Source organism: Chlamydotis macqueenii, chromosome 1, assembly GCF_036417535.1.
Source record: "Chlamydotis macqueenii isolate bChlMac1 chromosome 1, bChlMac1.mat, whole genome shotgun sequence".
In the NCBI taxonomy this organism is placed as follows: domain Eukaryota; kingdom Metazoa; phylum Chordata; class Aves; order Otidiformes; family Otididae; genus Chlamydotis; species Chlamydotis macqueenii.
Genome location: NC_141556.1, coordinates 50262001 through 50279990, shown reverse-complemented (window position 1 = coordinate 50279990; position 17990 = coordinate 50262001). Strand labels below are relative to the sequence as shown.

The 17990-nt window shown below is 43.5% G+C and overlaps 1 protein-coding gene across 1 annotated transcript in view; it reads right to left on the bottom strand.

Moving 5' to 3' along the window:
• Nucleotides 1–1325: 1325 nt before the first annotated feature.
• Nucleotides 1326–17990, bottom strand: part of ELK3 (ETS transcription factor ELK3) — a 39438-nt gene continuing 22773 nt past the window's right edge. The window contains exons 3-5 of the mRNA XM_086750605.1: nucleotides 12416–13210; nucleotides 6712–6834; nucleotides 1326–2952 (exon numbers count right to left, since the gene is read on the bottom strand). Coding sequence (XP_086606731.1) covers nucleotides 2854–2952; nucleotides 6712–6834; nucleotides 12416–13210 — 1017 coding nt within the window. The 3' untranslated portion in view covers nucleotides 1326–2853. The remainder of the gene's footprint in view (nucleotides 2953–6711; nucleotides 6835–12415; nucleotides 13211–17990) is intronic.

The window sequence follows — 17990 nt, the reverse complement described above, 5'->3', positions numbered from 1 at the left end:
CTCTACAGTTAAAACAATACCTGTTAATAAAATTCAATAGAAAATTACTAATAGAATATTTTCTTTGAAGCATAAGGCATAACAATCTAGTGTTTAGCTAAGTGTTAGACTTGAGAGGCTGGATTTCATTTGTATAAATTCCTCCCAGTAGGAAGAATTTTTTTTTCCACATTATTGACCAATTTGGAAGGCAGATTTCATTTTGACAAACCCTTTTTTTTTTTTTTTAATTGAAAAGTCAACTAGCAAAAGAAGGCCATTTTTATTCTCTCAAAAATGAGAAGACAGCACTACTTTCCTCTTTCTGGGTGTCTTCACTGAAGTTTTACTGGATTCTCTCAGATCCTTACAGTAATTTGTTGAAATAGATTTTTTCTTTTTTCTTTTTTTTTTTTTTTCCCCAGAATTGCTATTTTCTGTGATCTTTAAAAGAGAAACAAAGCCACTCAAGGGGCAGGAGTGTGGGAGAGGAGATGTGCATGTGTTGAGCCTTGTGAAAATAAAAAAAAAAATCTACCTTAGTAAACCTTGGAAGGAAAAAAGCAATGAGAATCTGGGTGCTTTTTCTTTTAAGAATTTCTTCTCTGTCACACACTTCCTCCTCTTGTGCTCATCTGATTTTTTTGCAGTGTGGTATTTAATACTTCTTATTAAGTCGAAGACCAAATTTTCATGAGTATCTACTTCTTAAACTCATAGTGAGAAACACTTCATCTCTCTGCCTTGTTCTCCCATTAGCGATAATGGAGGGTACAAGGCGGGACCCTACTGAAGTAGGCATTCGTGCTTCTTTAAAAATGAGATGAGAGTTGGCTCTAGAGTGTGAATAATTGCCTCTCTGTAACTTAGTTACTGAAAAATACTCCATGTACCTGGGGGGAATCCATTGAAAGAGAAATGTTTGGCCTGCAAGCCCTGCTGATTTAATCTCCACTAGCCTAGTCAATCCCATCAGTTATGTGCTGCCCTTTCTTCCAACCTATTCTGATTTTACTTCGTATAAAATTTCCCTTCACTCATAAATTTTGCATAGGTTTCTCTTCTAGTTTTGACTGCACGGGGTGGGACGTCTTGGAGCTCTTAAAATGCTGAATCCAGCGAATGACTTCCTGTGTGTTTCATTCTTTTTCCTTAAGTCTTGCACCTAATTGCTCTGTTTATCAGCACTGGTACGTCATCCAGATATGGCAGCTTTTTATGCCGTTAATTACTGCGAGTGAAACTGAGGAGTCATTTTTGTTGTGCAATTCAGGAGCCTGAGGAAAATTCCTGCTGCCTTTTGTCAGACTACCTCTGCCCCAAAAATGGCTTTTCAACATCAGAACTGCATTAATAAAATGTTTATTTAGCACCTTTCAGATTGAAGGATCCAAAAGCACTTTACAATTAACTACACACATCATCACTGAAATGCATCCAAACAGAAAATCAGCAGACAACTCACTGCATCCATTTCAAAAGGAACGGACTTTTGACCAGACACTTGGCCAGAAAGCAAAGTAGAAGCTCTAATGACGTGTAGCAAACAGGATTCTGATTTTGGTTTGGTTTTTGAAGGTCTCATCTGGAAAACGTACATGATAAAGCTGCATTCAACCCAATTTAGCCACCTCAGAAAACTGAAGATTTGCATCAGCCCTGCCAAGATTAGAATCTGTGGTGCCAAGGAGTCTAGCCTAATCCTAACCTGACATTTAGATGACTAAACCATCACCTCAAGGTGGAGGACATACCCAGTAAGTTCAAGTTGCAAGTATATAGTAACACAGTGTTGTTTTTTAATCCAGAATTCAGATGTTTACACATAAACATCCCACATGTACAGTATGCCTCTTTACAAGCACCAGGCTTTCATTTACAGTCCTGTAGCTTTTCCAGCTTTGGGGAAGGGGAAGTGTGACCTTCTGAGTTTTAGTAGCTAGAATAATCTTTCCAGGGAAATAGTAGAAGGCACTTGGCATGACTGAACAAAGCACCTGGAAATTCTCTATCGGGAACGATCCTCATTCCCTAGGAGGACAGAGATTACCTGCAGTCTTTCCAGCTGTAACATTAAGAGTTTGTAAGAAGTATATGCCAAATAAATTCTGAGGAACATCTCCTTTTCTACAAAAGTATTCTCAAATGCTGGAAATGTCTCATGAATATACATAGCCCAGTTCCTGTTGCAACTCCACAGAATAATTTGGGCATAAATGTCAAAGTGTGGCTTTGTTACTCCTCTATGCATCTCCTGACTGTAATGTTGATTATGTTTTTCACTTCAGCGAAGAAAAATTGTAAGGCTATTTTTATACAATTTGAAAGCACTTAATACAAAGTTACATGAATACACAGCATCATATGGCCTATCTGTGGAGAAAATACTGAAATACTACCATAGGGCTGTTCAATACTAGTTTTGTCTTTCAACTTTTTATCTTAATACTAGAAAATATATAAAATCATTTACATGACATTATGCAAAAGAAGGCACAGCCGGTTATAGTTTACACAAGCACAATGCATAATATGCAGAAAAAGGGATTAAAAAGAAGCTTCACATCCTTATTAGATACATTGTTGCAATCCATTAAGAAAAGTACTTCATCAACAACAGAAGTGTTCAACACTTGAGAGCTATGATATAAAAAAATTATAATTCATTTAATGCAAAACAGATTTATATATACTTTTATATATAAACACTGTTTAAAAATGCTAACATAATAAAAGTAGATTATCCATGTAATGAAAAGTGCAAACCAAAGTAATAGAGGGTTTCACAATGTCCTTCTCATGACACAGGAAAAACTAGCCCATAGGAATGAAGTGTTAAATCCACCAATAAGTCCTTGGCGTGATGAGGCGTCATCAGGATTTCTGAGCGTTTGGGGAAAGCAGTACTGGAGAAGAGGCTCTGTCCAGATTGGGGAGTGGCATTGGTATGTGACCATTTAGCAGAGTTGGAAACTGTAAGAGGCCAAAAAGTAAAAATTACTCTTTCTCTCAAAGCATTCAGCCCAGAAGCCTGTGCATTTAGCATGAGCAACTGACCCCAGATGGTTTCAAGACCTGTCATCTCTATACAGGAAGATATACACCAAATCCCTGCCTCCGCCACTGTGAATGTAAAACAGGATGAAACCTGAACTATTCCTAAATGTATGGGGATGTATAAATCTACTGATATAATTATTTTATATAGAAGTTCACGTAACAATACAGCTATCATCAACCTAGGAAAGTGAATACTACAGAGCAATCTTTGCCATCCATTCTGCTCTCAAAATTGCTTTTCAATCTACAAAATATTCATTAAAATCCATCTTTTCATCTGGCCTTTGTAAAAGGTAAGCAGGAAAGAGCTTGCAAAAGTGAAAGCTGATACGTAGTTTTAGGGCAGAAAAAGTACAATTGTGAATACAAAACTGGGGAAAATTACTCTCAAGTAATTAGTTTCCCTCTGTAATCACTAAGAAACTAAACTAGGTGCACTGGATTATTCAGGATATGAAGCAGAATACATTGTAATTTAGTATTAACATTCTACTTCTGAAATACTGTGCAAAAAATACTAATTTGATACATAAGCCATATATTTCTAGTTCATGGCAGCATCCTGACTGTAACTTGCCTGCAGTGATGTGTATTGACTAGTTCTTAACATCTGATCTGAGAAAAAGCAAAGCAAGTAGGTGGAATAAACTTGCTACAGCATGAGGTGGGAATTATCCCAGTGGTATACACCAATCTGGCCTCCAGGCCCATTTCCACGAGCACTTGGCACTTGGTTTCTGTTGGCTTGAGGGAGACAGAGATGAGTAACAGAGCTCCCGACTTCGTGTGTCTGCTGTATTTGCCCCCTTATCAGATCAGTCCTTCAACAGCCAACTGTGGTGTAATCGACCTCTACAAGTGCACGTAATCTGCTTGTAACAGGATTATTCTTCCACTAAGATGTTAGTTAATGGTATCTGTCTTCCAACGTTCAGCTGAAAATCAAGCCGAGCAGCGCAGGCTCAGCAGCGTGCGGCGGGGGGCTGGCACCACACGCCTGCCATGGCCAGGACTGGCTGATAGCTCTCTTTTCACCAACCCAAACATCAGCAAATGTCTTTATCATTTCCGCCAAGATTCATTAAAACACAGAACTTAATTACAAGCTCTTGCTTTTCCAGTCTGGGTTTCTAGAGACATGGAAATTGCAATGTGGTTCATGTGATTTCTGAAGCTAACAAAACGAGAGTTGTTTAATCTTTGGTGTCTGTCGAGGCAGGTGGCACGCTGGCACTATGGCCCGAGATGCAAATGATGTTAACATCATGATTTCATCCTTCCCCTGGTCTCCACCCCAACCCAGCTCTCTTGTTCTTCCTGTTGTCTCAGTAGCCCCTGGGGCCAGACGATGCTCTTTATTCCTACGCCTCCATACAATGAGGATCTGGGACTTAACTACACCCTCTCAGTGTTACCGTCTGGACAGTAGTAACCAAGAAGATATGCTGAGTTTAGTTAGCACTTAATCCAAGCTAACTTGGTAGTCTTTAAGTTTGGCTGCATTTTCTTGAATTAACCAATTCTGTGCAAGTCTCTTGCCATTCCAGTTATGTGGTAATTTCAAACTAATGAGGAAACATCAAAATAAGGTTAATTATACAGTGGTGTGGCTTCAAAGGGAAGACTTTCCAGCTAGGTCAATATGTCAAGGTAAATTGTGTGGAAGGAGACTGCACATTTCAGTGATGTTCTACATAGTCTGTAAGGGTGTATAGGCATAGGTGTGTGGGAGTTGCTTTCACCTTATAAGCATTGAAGGAGAGGATTTTTTTTACCAGTTAACAAGCATCTACATGCTTTGTGAAGGAGTATGCACGTAGTTGTGTCCAGCAGTGCCAGAACAGGCTCTGCCTGGTTCGTCAAGGGAAGGACCATACTCTTCCATAGGCTTGTCCTGGGCTGGATGCGGATGGATCCCATCCTGGTCCTTGTACTTACACAAATACTGGTACTAAAGAACTAGGCAGTGCCAAGCATAGTGCTAGTGTGAAAAGCAGCACACACCCAAAAGAAAAAGAAATATGGGAGCCTGATCTCTCCTCCACACAAGCCAGCAGGCATGGGGGCAGAGGCAGGCAGGCCTCTAGCTGCTGGCAGGATTTTGACTCCTTCAACAATGAACAAATGTTCTTTCAACTTCCAGTGAGAAGGACTAGGTGAAAACAAAAGCAACTTGTGAAGCAGCTCCAGCTCTTTCCTTCATTCCCTGACCAGCTGCGTGGAGCATGGCCTGGCTGGTGCAGCAGCCTGGGGAGAGCTCTGCCCCGACACCTACACAGGCTGACCCAACAGTTCTCGGTGGGGTTGGCCACGCTTCAGCTGTGGTTGCCATTTCCTATTTGGCTGTTAAAATAAAGCTTTGCGCGCGTGCTACAGACTTGTCATTGTGGCCTGTGCTTGAATCAAGCATCATTTGTAGAAGGCCCTTGGGGTCTCTCAGGAGGGAGAGAGCCAAGGCCACTCTTCACTTTCAGTTCCTGCAAAGGGTGGCCAGCATGCGTCTGTACAGGCTCATTCCAGGCCCTGGCTCAGACGCTTCCCTCTCAAATGCAACGTCTGGCTGGATTTAACCAGATATGCCAAACTAAGGTTCAATAGGGATAAATGAGTTTATCTGAATCACAAATAAGGACTGTATGCTCTGCTGTCCCACTGGAGGTAGAAGGACTTACTACCCTCATGAGGACCACACCTGAGCAGAGCACTTGAGGAATTGGGCAGTCAGTCTCCCTGAAGGGTCAGAGACTAACATGGGGACCCTGTCTAGGAACAGGCCCCTCCTTGGGTTAGTGCTGGCCCTCCACAGCAGTTGGGGAGCTCATGCCAGGGGTGTCCCTGCATTCTTCAGCTGCTCAGATGGCCATCAGCTGATCAGCATAATTTCTTCTGTGATTTATTGACTCATCTGTTTTGCAGCAGCTACACCTGGAGCTGCTCATGCCACCCTCATCATCCTCTTTCCAAGCCTTGAGCGAATGCTGCAGTTGAGTGCTGTGGCCATCATGGTTTACTTAATAACTTTTGCATTTACCACATCTCTGTAATACTTGGGAGATTTTTACACTCCCATGAGAGAGGAGACAACGCTGCCTTTCTCCTGTTACATATGAAGAGGTCGTGCTCAGAGGTATGACATAACTTGGTTGAGGACACATGGACAATTTGCAGGAGAACTGGAAATAGAGCCTTTGGGTTCAGAGCACCCTTATTGTAAACACAACTATGCCCCATCTTTCTGAGTGAGAAGTAGCTCATTAAGACAGAAGGATAAACCTACACCCACCTTACTGTGTGAGACCCAAACTGGTCTTGCTTTTCCTAGAGTCCATGTTCCACGACTCTCCTGGCTGGTTCCTGACTGGTTTGCACTCTCTTCCTGAAGCTCTGAGGGTGCAGTTACCTACTCTTACTGGGGTCCAGCATTTATTTCTGTTTCCTTCATGCAATATGTGTGTGCTGGCTGCAGTAGACACTGCCCTGTAGGTTCTGACCATGCTGCCAAGGGTTTAAAGAGGGTACAAGTAAATAGACCTCTCATTAAAAATGCCAATTAACTGCCATGTTGTCTCAAACTATTTGAGAAGCTCCAGACTGATGTAAGGAGATGTTCCTCTGATGTCTCTTCCACACCTGCGCTTTCAGAAACGAAACCTGTGCATTGAAAAGACCTACCTGGAACAGACTGTTTGGTCCCTGCAGCCTGGCAGGACTCAGAGGAGCAACAGGACTGAGGCTGCTCCAGAAATGAATGCTAGACAGGAGCGGGCTTGGGGTCAGCAATAATCCATTTGGGGTCTGCAAGACAAAAAAAAAGAAGAAAAAAAACCAAAACACCCCATGATGCATGCCTTGGGAATTACAGCTCCATTCAGTAGTCACAACTCCTGACGTCTTGCACTTGGAGGTCCCTTCCAACCCAGCCTGTCCAATGACCCTGTGGTTCATTCAGACAGACACCATGCTGAGTGTACTGGCCAGCAGCAACTGCCCATCCAGCCCTGAATCCTGTACTGGATACCTGCACCTTTAATAGTCCTTCAGAGGCAAACTGGTTTCATTTCTATTGGGATTTGCTTAAGGAGAAGCGCAGTTATTGTTTATTTGAACCATGTTCATGCTACTGTACAGAACACCATGCGTGCCCCAATGTCTGTAAACACAGCCTGGTCTCCTTCAGAAGAATTTTTTGCCTTTTGAAGGGCAGTGATTGCTTGAACTGACTGCAGCTTTTGAAGCATTCATGCAGTTGCATGTGGAGCTAAAAGAGCCATTGCTGGCCTTTGAAATTTACTCCTCTGATGGTGCCTGCTCAAAATGGAAGAAGATTCAAGAAACTGGCAGTGCACAGGCTGATGCAGTGAGAGGCAGGTGTAAGGCTTGGGTGCCCAGAGGGACTGCAGAGAGCACAGATAATTGTTTAAATAGAACTAAAATGGTGAGAACTAAGAAACCAAGGCTTTTCCCAACTTAGAGGTGGCTCCTTCCAGTGCCATGGCGCACGAGGAGAGCTGGCATTGCTCTCAGCAATTCTAAAGCACAGTTGGAAAGGAGACAGAGCTACAGCACATGCAAATCTCCACTCAATGGAAGAGTCACATGAATTACTCTGTTTCCAGAATAACTTTTCTTTTTCCAAAAAAAGAACATTAAAGTGATGTGACAGTTTCACATGAGTTAATCTCACCAGTAATCTTGATGCCAGTTATCAAAATCAGTTCTAGTTAGCAAAGCACTTAATGGAATTCGTATGCACACTTGGCAAGTAAGTACATGTTTCACTGTGTAGGACAAGGGCCTCAGTGCTCTGCTGAACTGGGGCATCAGTTTGTCCAGAGTTTAAAATATAGAAAGAGAAGACAGAAGACGAGGAGTATCTCCCCCTAGTAACCAGCACGTCGTGCCTTCTAACACCTGCTAGCTTCCCACCAGGCCAGAAATATAAACTCCTACGTATTGCAATTGCAACTGGGGTGTCACTTAACACCCGCTTACACCACGGGCTGTCACATCATGTTGCTAGGACTCTGCGGTGAGCAGGCTCAGAAACGCAGGTACCACAGGTCACGAGTATTTTCAGGTATGATGGATGTATTATTTGCAAAGCGGTGCCTGAGAGATCAGCTGTGATGTTCGAGGTTCTGTGCAAATGCAGAGGAATACAGACCTGCTCTGACGTGCTCGCACTGGAGTTCACAACAGGGTCAAACAATTAGTTTAACACCAGCACAAGCGACAGGAGAGACAAGGAGCAGGAAATATTAAGGTCCTCCCAGTGATTCTGTCCCAAGGTGTCTGAAAGGCTGTTTATTACAAAGAGCTTGGCTGCTCTTGAAGGGGCTGATTTCTCTAAGGCACCTCAACAGAACTGGGATTCATGGTGACATGCAAAGGAAAAGACACTGCCATCTCCCTTGTACCGAAGAAGGTGGATCAGAAATACCAAACTCCATGGAAAACACAATTACATCTAAAGGCTGCTAATGCTGGGAAACCAGGTGAATGGTGAGGAGAGGAAGGTTGCGAAGAGGCTTGAAAAGGGAGGATGGAGCTTGGGTTTGATGCACTGAGAAGGTGGAATATGGAATAGAAGGTTGCCCAGCCAAGGGGTGAGCAATCTGGCAGCTAGTGTAGCATGAGCTGCAGTGGGATAAAGCTGTGCACTAGGAGAACCTCGAGATTGGTGTTCATGCGGTAAAACTGCAGGTACAGTGGTCACGGGAGCACCAGGGAGGTCAGGGCTGGGATGTATTTGGATGACATCAAAAAGGGCAAAGAGTGGATGGAGGCCTGGTGAGGAGAAAATGTCTGTCTTGAGCTGATCAAGTGACAGCTCTTGTCAAGATAGCTGAGAAAAAATGTTTGACAAGCAGGCACTTGTGAATGGGTTCCTTCACTAGCACCCTCTTCCCAGGACTGCAGTGCTTCCACAGGGCAGGAAAATGGCAGCAGCGAAAGCGCCTTTCCTGTGCCGTTGCAAGCTGATGCTCCGCAGGCAGAAGGCTCTCGACAGGGATTTACCAGACTGACAAAGAACACACCTAATTAGGTCAGGATAAATACTGAGATCTACTTACAGAAGAGCCTACTAACCTTAAAACCAAAGATGTAAGCAGCAAGACCCAGCAACATTCAGCTAAGGACACAGTATTGTGCCAACCGTGCTAAGAGCTCCACTGAGCTACGCCGCATTTGTTTTTTCTGTAAGAAGCGGCAGACATCCAGAACTGAAAACACAGTTCTTGAGAGGGTCTTTTGAAAATAATAAGGAAAACTTGGAGGTGTTTATTCCTACCTAGATACAGGCAGAACAAGTCTTCAGAGAGAGGAGATTTGAAACTGAGCTGTCCTCCATTCATCCCTGGAAGCATGTTAACACGCCTAACAACAGTGCTAAGCAAAGCTCGCCTCCTCTGATGATCAGAGCACTAATGTCTGCAACTTCTGCCCGAGCCAAGAGCCAGCCAAAGCAAGCCTCCAAATCTGTTAAAATTTAATGCAAAAAGGGCACGGGGCCTCCCAGGCTTGTTCTCAGTATCACCATCAGCCAAGCATCAAAACCCCCAAAGGAAATGTAAATCTAAACAACACCACAGCACAGGCCATCCTGAAATTACATGCGGAAATTGATGTGTCACTTCATTTTCTGCCCTCATGCAGCTGTACATCTGGTATTAGATGTGGAACCCAGTGGGAAGTTCCTACATAAAAAAAACATCATTATAATCTAAGCATAGGAACGGTTTAAATAGAAATAATTAATTGCACAGAGAGGATTATGTTAAGCAACGATGCTCATGGCTCCTGACTTCTCCGACAAAGAATGTGTGTAAGTACAATCTTTCTCCTCACTTCCAGCTGTCAGATAACAGACAAGTGCTGTCACACGTACGTTACTTCCCAGGCCATTAGGCACATGTGTACGTGGATACAATACAGACCACGCACGTGCTGGCGGTAGGCACACTACTTTGTCTGTATGGAAAGAGCATGTGGTAATGTACATGCACAAATGCTAAAGTAGAGGCCTGAAGAAAAAAAGTGACTCAAAATTATACATCCAGATTGGCCAAGGGAGAGCCAACAAAAATAACAAGCATTAGTAATCTGTAAAAGAAGCAAGTACTGACCAAAATCTAAATATCTCTCTTTGAAGCTAACCAAATGGAAAGCTGACAGTTCTCTACCAAAGTATAGTACTGTGTGCACTGACATCTTCAAACCCATTTTTCTATTCTGAAACTGGTTGTGCATACCACGTGCCCTTTCACAGGGCTCCACCTGAGGGTCTTCTTTGTGACCAGCAGGTAGGACAGAAAAGCATCTGAAATATCCTCTCAGGCAGCAGGACCTTCTCTGAACCTGCATCTCTCTTGAAGCAGGCACTGATGTCAGACAGCCTGTTCTGGACCTGCCCCATGGAAGGAGGTGTTTACCACTGGGACCTCATAAATCAGAGATTGTTTGAGGAGATGATGCACGTTCTTCCTAGGAGAATGGGATGAACTGCAGATTTCCAGCCTAAATTATGGCTTTAGTTATTTTGCAATGTGGTTTTACAATTAGCTGAACATAGTTATTGTACAGTTTTTACTTTATATTCAGGTCAAGTATTTAGGATGCAGGGTGCTTCTTATCCACACTGGAAATAGAAGGCTAAAAGACAGGGGGAAAAGTTGTGTTGCTGTATAGCCAAAAGTTTAAATAAATGGACCCAGGGACCACCCTACACGGGTGCCATCTGCCTCTTCTGTGATAGGACAACCCGTAAAAAAAGATTTGTAATGCCATTAAGTCAGATAACAATCACCATGGCCTTAGCTAACCATCCTGCTAAAGGAGAGCCACAATCATCTACTTAATTCGCTTCTATGTCTTTCAGGGGTAGTAAGTACATGAGTTTATAGAGGAATGAGAAAATTAAGTGTTCCAAGAAATAATTACAAAATGAAGAAATAAATCTCTGTTCACACTGAGCTTTCGACAGCAGTAGATTAAAGCGAGCTTGTAATAACTCAGGCTGTCATTGTGTTTGCTTGGCTTCTGATATATTTGTCAGATTTGCTCCCTGCAAGCAAAATACTTACTGTGGTTATACCACAGTTAGAGGTTACGAGAGTCTGTCAATGCACCTCAATTTTGGTTTGCCACACTTCTGTTCTTCATGCCAAACAGAACTTCACTTAAAGGTTTTCCGATGTCAAAACTGACAGATAACGGCCCACAAAATCCTCTTTCTTTGCGACACAGCCTCGTATCTCAGTGTCCTACAGGAGTGTCTGAACTGCAATGGCTTTGCACAAACTGGCTCTGCAGCCAGCTGAAAAACTTAAAAAAAGCAAGTGCTGTGCTGGCTGAGGGCACCTGCCGATGCTCTCACCTCTGCCAGGACTTTCTGCCGTGCAGGCAGACGATGCTGCCCAGCTCAAAGACCTCTAACATGTGACTGTGCTGCAGGCATCATCTGTGCAAAAACTCCTTCAACAGGGAAGAAGAAAGGGGATTCCAGACACAATGTGACCCCCTAGACAGTCCGGATGTAAATAAAAGCTTGTAACACATGTTTTTGTATTTATTTATTTACTGTTCAGTTTGTTTCATTCAATGCTAGTATCAGCATCAACTTTTATTTTGGGAGCCGGGGGGGTGTTAGGGGGAGTTCCCCATTGGGATCATTTTAGTCTGGAATTTTTTTCTCTAGTTTTGCAGCGATAGCATAACACAAAACTCACCAATGAACACATCAGGTCATTATCTATGTCATTTTCCTCTTCTCTGAAGTGCTAAGACCTTTTTTAACGGACTTGCTTGAAAAGGAGAACTCACCATTGACATTACCACAAATATGTGATTAAAAAGAACCAAGTAACCTACTGGTTATTCAGTAGGTGTCTGCTGAACGGAAGCTCTGGCAAATACCCCGTGAATCTGTAAAACTTTGGAAATTGAAACTGGCTCAACAGTCTTGTCTTAGAAACCAATTAATTCGCTCCATATTCAAATACTAATAGAAAGGTCACACTCTCTGAATGGATACAAATCTAACCAAGCAGCCCACAATACACATGCTCAAGTTGTGCCCTACAAAAAAACCTTCTTGGGTTTTTTGTACTTGTTTTGTAGACCTAGAGGCTGGTTTGAACTGATAAATTATTAACTCTTCTTAACTAAGGGCTGCCCATCTCATTATCGTTCTACATAGTCTATGAACTGTGATGGCTTTTCCCACACTCATGTAGGAACCCCAGGAGGAACGTACTTTCCACCCTTCGTTCAGAACTCTGCTATGTTTCCCTCTTCCCCATACGGTTGGTTTTGTTTTTTTTTTCCATTGGATGATGACAGACCCATAGAGTTAGAGGAGACAGGCAGATCTCACCTGTGCAGTGAAGAAAGCTGGAGTCAGGGATCCCGAAGGAAGCGCAGGGCTGTTGAGGGCGATGGAACCGATATCGGTGCCGGAGAGAACCATAGGCGGGGCAGAGATTTCCAAGCCTTTGGGTTTTTTAGCCTTTGGGGGAAGAGATGGAGATTTTGCCTTGGAGCCTGAGGACAGGTTCAGCGGCTCAAGGGAATCAGAGTCATGGTAACTGGACTCAAGGAAGAGGCTCCTGTGTTCTGCAGGGAGGGGTGAGGTGGGAGACAGAGATGGTGACCTGGAGGAAGATGATGACGGAGATGAAATGCTGGCACTGTTGGGTAGCATTAAGGAAGATATTTTAGCTGATACTGATGAGCTGAGAAAAGCAGAGGCAGCTGCTGCTTCGGAAGTGGAAGGCAACGACACCACGGGCCTCATAACTTGTTTGTCTGTTTTGTTTGTCACAAATCTTATAACAGTCCGAACTTCTTCGACTGGTGTGTTTCCTTCTGACTTCTCCTCCAGTTTTTCTGTTTTGATTGGCTTGTAAGGGTCTGGCTGGTTCTGCAGAGAATTGATAGTGAAAGAGGAGTACAGGCCAGAGTGGATATATTCATTGCGGCTTGTGCTTTTCAGTGCTGACAAGCTATGCTTGTGCTGATCCCTGCTCTCGGAAGGCATCTTACAGTCGCTGTCCTGCAGCAAAAGGCTCTCTCTGCTGATTTCCACAGCATGTGGATCCATTTTTAAAATCTCAGGAAAGGAGACAAACTTGTACACAAATTTTTGTCCAATCACTTTCTTGATGATGTTCTGCAAATACAAAAGCAGATGCTAGAAAGATCAGCATTTCAGAGGCACTGAGTACAGCAAACATAAGGGGGTTCACAAGGGAAGGGGGGCACTGCTCCCTCCTCAAGCTGAGCTGGTCATTTCAGTGGGGCTCCTAACGCTGCTCATCCTGGGCTCATTCCCATTCCTCTGCTCAGCCAGGGAGACCAACCCCTGCTCCTCACAGTGCCTAAAAAAAGTCACTCTTACTAGGTGATGAAAATCTAGCGGTGGGCTGTTTTCTTCCCACTTCCTCTGAGGTAGTTTGGAGATATTATCTTTCCAGTAAAAACAACTCTGCCACCTTGCAGACTCCAGCCATGCACCATTTGCACTTCAAAACAAACGCAAACTCCTTGATTTTTGCCTCCCCAAACTGACAGCAGCTACCCTGAGTATGAAATACCCTTGGAATGTCTGCAAGGGACAAAACCACCTCGACCTCTCTGCTCCAGTCATTTACCCTCTCTTCCTGACCGCATGCAGAAGGATTGACCTAGGCTGACTGTGACTGTCCTTTCAGCAGTCATGAACTACATCTGTGACAAATGCAATCACTTGCATGGGTTGGAAAAGTACTTGTGTCCTGCTCCATCCCTTGTGCTATCTCCAGGTTTCCATCAGGCTCAGGATGCTCACTGGTGCAGGCAGAAGTCTTTCATCAGTCTAAACTGGTTATTTAAATGAATTACTGAAAAAAAATCCCAAATCCCTCAAAGGTTTGTAGAACTGTTTATTTTTTCCTTTGTATTTGCCATAATGAAAGTGTCCCTTTTAAGGAAAGAACTGATTCCCTTGGAAATGGAAATCTTTCATGAAAGCCCCATTTCCAGTCCTAGCTCTCCCACTACAAGCCCAGGTGTGCTGCTTGCTCTAACACAACACATGGTATCCCCAAGGACGTGATGTGAGCTCCTCTGCAGAGGCACTTTATGGCACCAGCGCTTGGCATAGGCCTGGAAAAGGACTGGAACATTTACCACCCTATGCCAAGCGCTGTGGAAGACAAGAAGCAATACTTTCTGAGATTTCCATAGTGATTTCTCTCTTCTTGAAGCCCCTGGTGGAGAGTTTGTCTTTAAGTCACCTCTGAAAAACCCATTCCAAGAAGGTTCCCTTTAGTGCAGCACGTCTGCTGCACCTCCAGCTGATACTCTGCAAACAGACATTTGCTTTGCTTTACATATGGAAATGTAAATATTTACAATGCTCCTAAAAATCTGATTTATTTTTCATTCTACCACAGATTCTGAGACCAGTAGAGGAAACATTTGTTAAATTGATTGAAAATGAAAAAAAAAAAAAAGAAAGAAAAAGAAATAGAAATATCCTCCCTATTTATATATGAACTGTATCTAGTGCTGAGAGCTTGCAGTTCCCTCACGACACCTTTTTTTTTGTCACAAAAGCCAGGGTCATTTTGGGAAAGAAGAGTCTGCACTTGGGTACTGGAACCTCTTCTGTCTTTCAGCTGAGCTACCGCACTCTGTAATTCATCTATCTGAATGTCCTGGCATTTCATTCAGGCACCTTCTTGAATACAAAATTAATCCTACAAAGAGCCCTGGGATGTAGCTTTGCTTCACAGGTCAGGAGCTGTGGCACACACGGAGAAAGTTGTTTCCCAAACTGATAACAGGGATCTGTAGCAAGGAGGAGAACTAAATGCAGCAAGGTCAGACTGAGGGCACAAAACTGCCCTCTTGCATGCTGAACTGTACACATATCTACCCACCTGGGGGATCCTGCAATGACTATTTTTGCCCTCCAAAAGTTCAGGACGTACAGTTAGCCCACAGGAACTCAGTATGCACAAGCTTTAAGTCCCATGGCTTTGGGCTTGGCCTAGATTTTTTTTTTTCACTAATTAGGTGAAATGTTGGATGGATGAACTTTTTCTGCACTCAATATATTACATTCATCTTGAAAAAGATAAAACCTGCAAACTACTCACATATGAGAAGAAACATCCCAACGGGATTCTGTTTTCTTTTTTTTAATATTTTTTTTTTTTAATTCAAAATAATATCTCCCCTCTGCTCCTGGCAGCTTGGAGTAATTGTTACATCAGGCACTGGCAACTGAAATCGTACTTGTAAAATGTGATTCTCAGTAGAAAATGATTAAATTTATTTAAGGGTGGCATTTTTACACTGGTGCAGGCTTGAAACGGGAACATTGCTATAAAAAGCAACCAAACGGACTGGTGAGTTTATAATTACTCTGTTATTATTAAATATAGTTATATTTTAAGAAGGTCTCTCAGTGTGGCTCCTCTGACTCCATAAGCTTGCAGAAAAGGCCCACCTAATGATGGCTGGAGATGAAAAGGATTCAAGCGCAGATCCCTCAAGCACTTTGCAGGCTTCTCTTAAATGTGGAGCCTGAGGAAATCCCCATTCATGTGTAAGAGAAAATAAGGATGCAAATTAATTAATTGCCTCCAAAATGCCACTGTCTTTTCTAATTTTTTTTGGTTTTTTACAAATAATTGCAGTGAAGGTAAAAAGCGGCTTATTTTTACCATCAACTTAGTGATCTGTCAGAACCATTCTGAGCTGTGGACAATGGATCAGACCACAGAAGACCGCAACGTTTTCCACCCTCAGTTTGAAAGGGCAAAGAAGGCTTCCTTATATTAAGGCCTGCGTTTGCAGGGAGACTAGGCCACTTGTTTGGTAGCAGGACAGTAAGTATATGTGCAGATTTAACCCTTTTTTGTTGTTGTTGTTTGAATTTTCTAGGTAAATTCCCTGGTGAGCAGGCTTGTGATGAGTGCCAGTGGCTGCCAGCCAGTGCAGCTGCTGGGGAGGAGAATCGGGCAACCAGGCCAGGGGCTCCAGTCCAACAGCTTAAAAAAAAAAAAAATCTCTTATCAAGAGACAGCGTGCTCTGACATTTAGAATGAGGGCGTTGGGAATGCCCCTCTTCCATTGGCTTGACTGTTCCTCACTCGAACACTTAACACTTCCCCTCCTCTGTCTATAAAACAGTGACTACAGCAAATGTGACCACCCCTCGCTGCAAAGTGCTTTGGAAGCTGCTGGTACGAACGGGGTACTGCACTGCCTGATGTCAGCTCTAGCGCATCAGCTGTGTCAGGGAGCTCAGGCTTATTCACACCACATCACTTCAGAGCACCTCCAAAACCTTTAAGAGCACCTCCAAAACCAGCCTTACCAAAGTGCTCTGAATCACCAGCTGGAGGGATGGGTCTCTCCCCTGTCCTTCATAGACCAGCTGTGAATGAGATGCCAAAATCTCAGTTGCCTTGTTCCCCCTGCAGCTTAACCAGGCTATGATGTGTTTGGATTTTTTTTTTCTGTCAACTATGCATATGCACTACTACTTTTGGAAGCCCTCCTGAAATACACAGTAGCTGTTTTCTCATCTCAACAACACACGACCTAGGGGTTTCTTTCCATTTTTTTATTCTTCCCAGAAGTTTCCCTGGGCATTGGTGCATCTCAGACTGTTTCTTCTGTCATGTGTTTGTGTTTTATTTTTATAAACTCTGACTCTTACTCCCTGTTTGAACCATTCAGAGCTACCAGTGTGACACAAGGATTTTAGTGGCTTGGCTTAGACCTGTTAGCTAGCAAGTTTGCTGGCTGCAGGAGCCACTTGGGAGACTGAGCTGGGAAATGGGACCCAGTTCCTAGTTGAACTTCAGACTAATGAGAAGCCTCAGGGGCAGGAAGAACAGATTGGGACTTTTTTCCTCCTCCCAGGAAGTAACCTATAATCAGGGTGCCTGAGATCTCAAAATTTTTGTCAGAACAGGATGACCTTGTCTGTAGGTACTAAACGTCCCTGCTTGGCAAAGAAGAAGGACCAGGGTTGTAGCTGCTGCACTCAACTCCCATTTGGATGTGTTGCCAGTTCACTGGCTCCAAGAGTACAGAGGTACGCAACATGTGTAGGGACACTTAGGCTATGCGTTCCTCACAGGACTGTATGAGGAGGGAGCTGGGCTGCTTCCAGTTATTGGGAACCCTGCCCAGAGAAAGGGCTGCCCACACTCCAATATCTGAAGTACGTAAGCTGGCAGGAGGTACCTCTGGCTGCATGGTTTGCTCCAAAAAACAGGACGTGTGTCCACATCAGCATGTGCAGGCAGGCAGATTCTGTTAACATCATATTTTATGCACTTACGCTTATTATAATGTGTGCATAGAAGCTAGATTTTGCTAAATTTTTGATGGAGGCGCAGGTGCTACTGCATCATGCTCCTGTACTGACCTTTGGACGTGCAAGGCTCTCATTTTGCTGGATTTCAGTCTTTCCTCACCCACCTCCATCTGGAAGGCAAAGGCCATTCCTCTGGCTGGCACCTTTGGCCAGGTTCTCCACTCTCTGCTGCAGTTCACTGGGCATCCCTTTCCTCTCACACCAAACATGAACTATTTGTCACTCCTTTTGAGGGGTTTCTTGGGTTTTCTCCCCTACCTATCACCTCTTACTGAGTATCAAATTCTTCACTCCCATCTTCCATATGGACAGCACTCAACAACCACTTTTATGCCATTTCAGACAAGCACTTTCTTGATTCCACACATCACTCTTGAAAGCAGCTCCTTCCAGCTCTCTGTAAAGCTATTGTCTAATGCTCCTTCAAGTCTTTCTTTATAACACCTCTCACCTGTAGCACTACAAAACGTACAGCTGGTACTCTAGCACCATCACACCACTATTGTTTTATTGTAATATTCTATTTCCCCTGAGGTAACTCAATAGAAGACCTTCCCAAAAGTAAAATAAT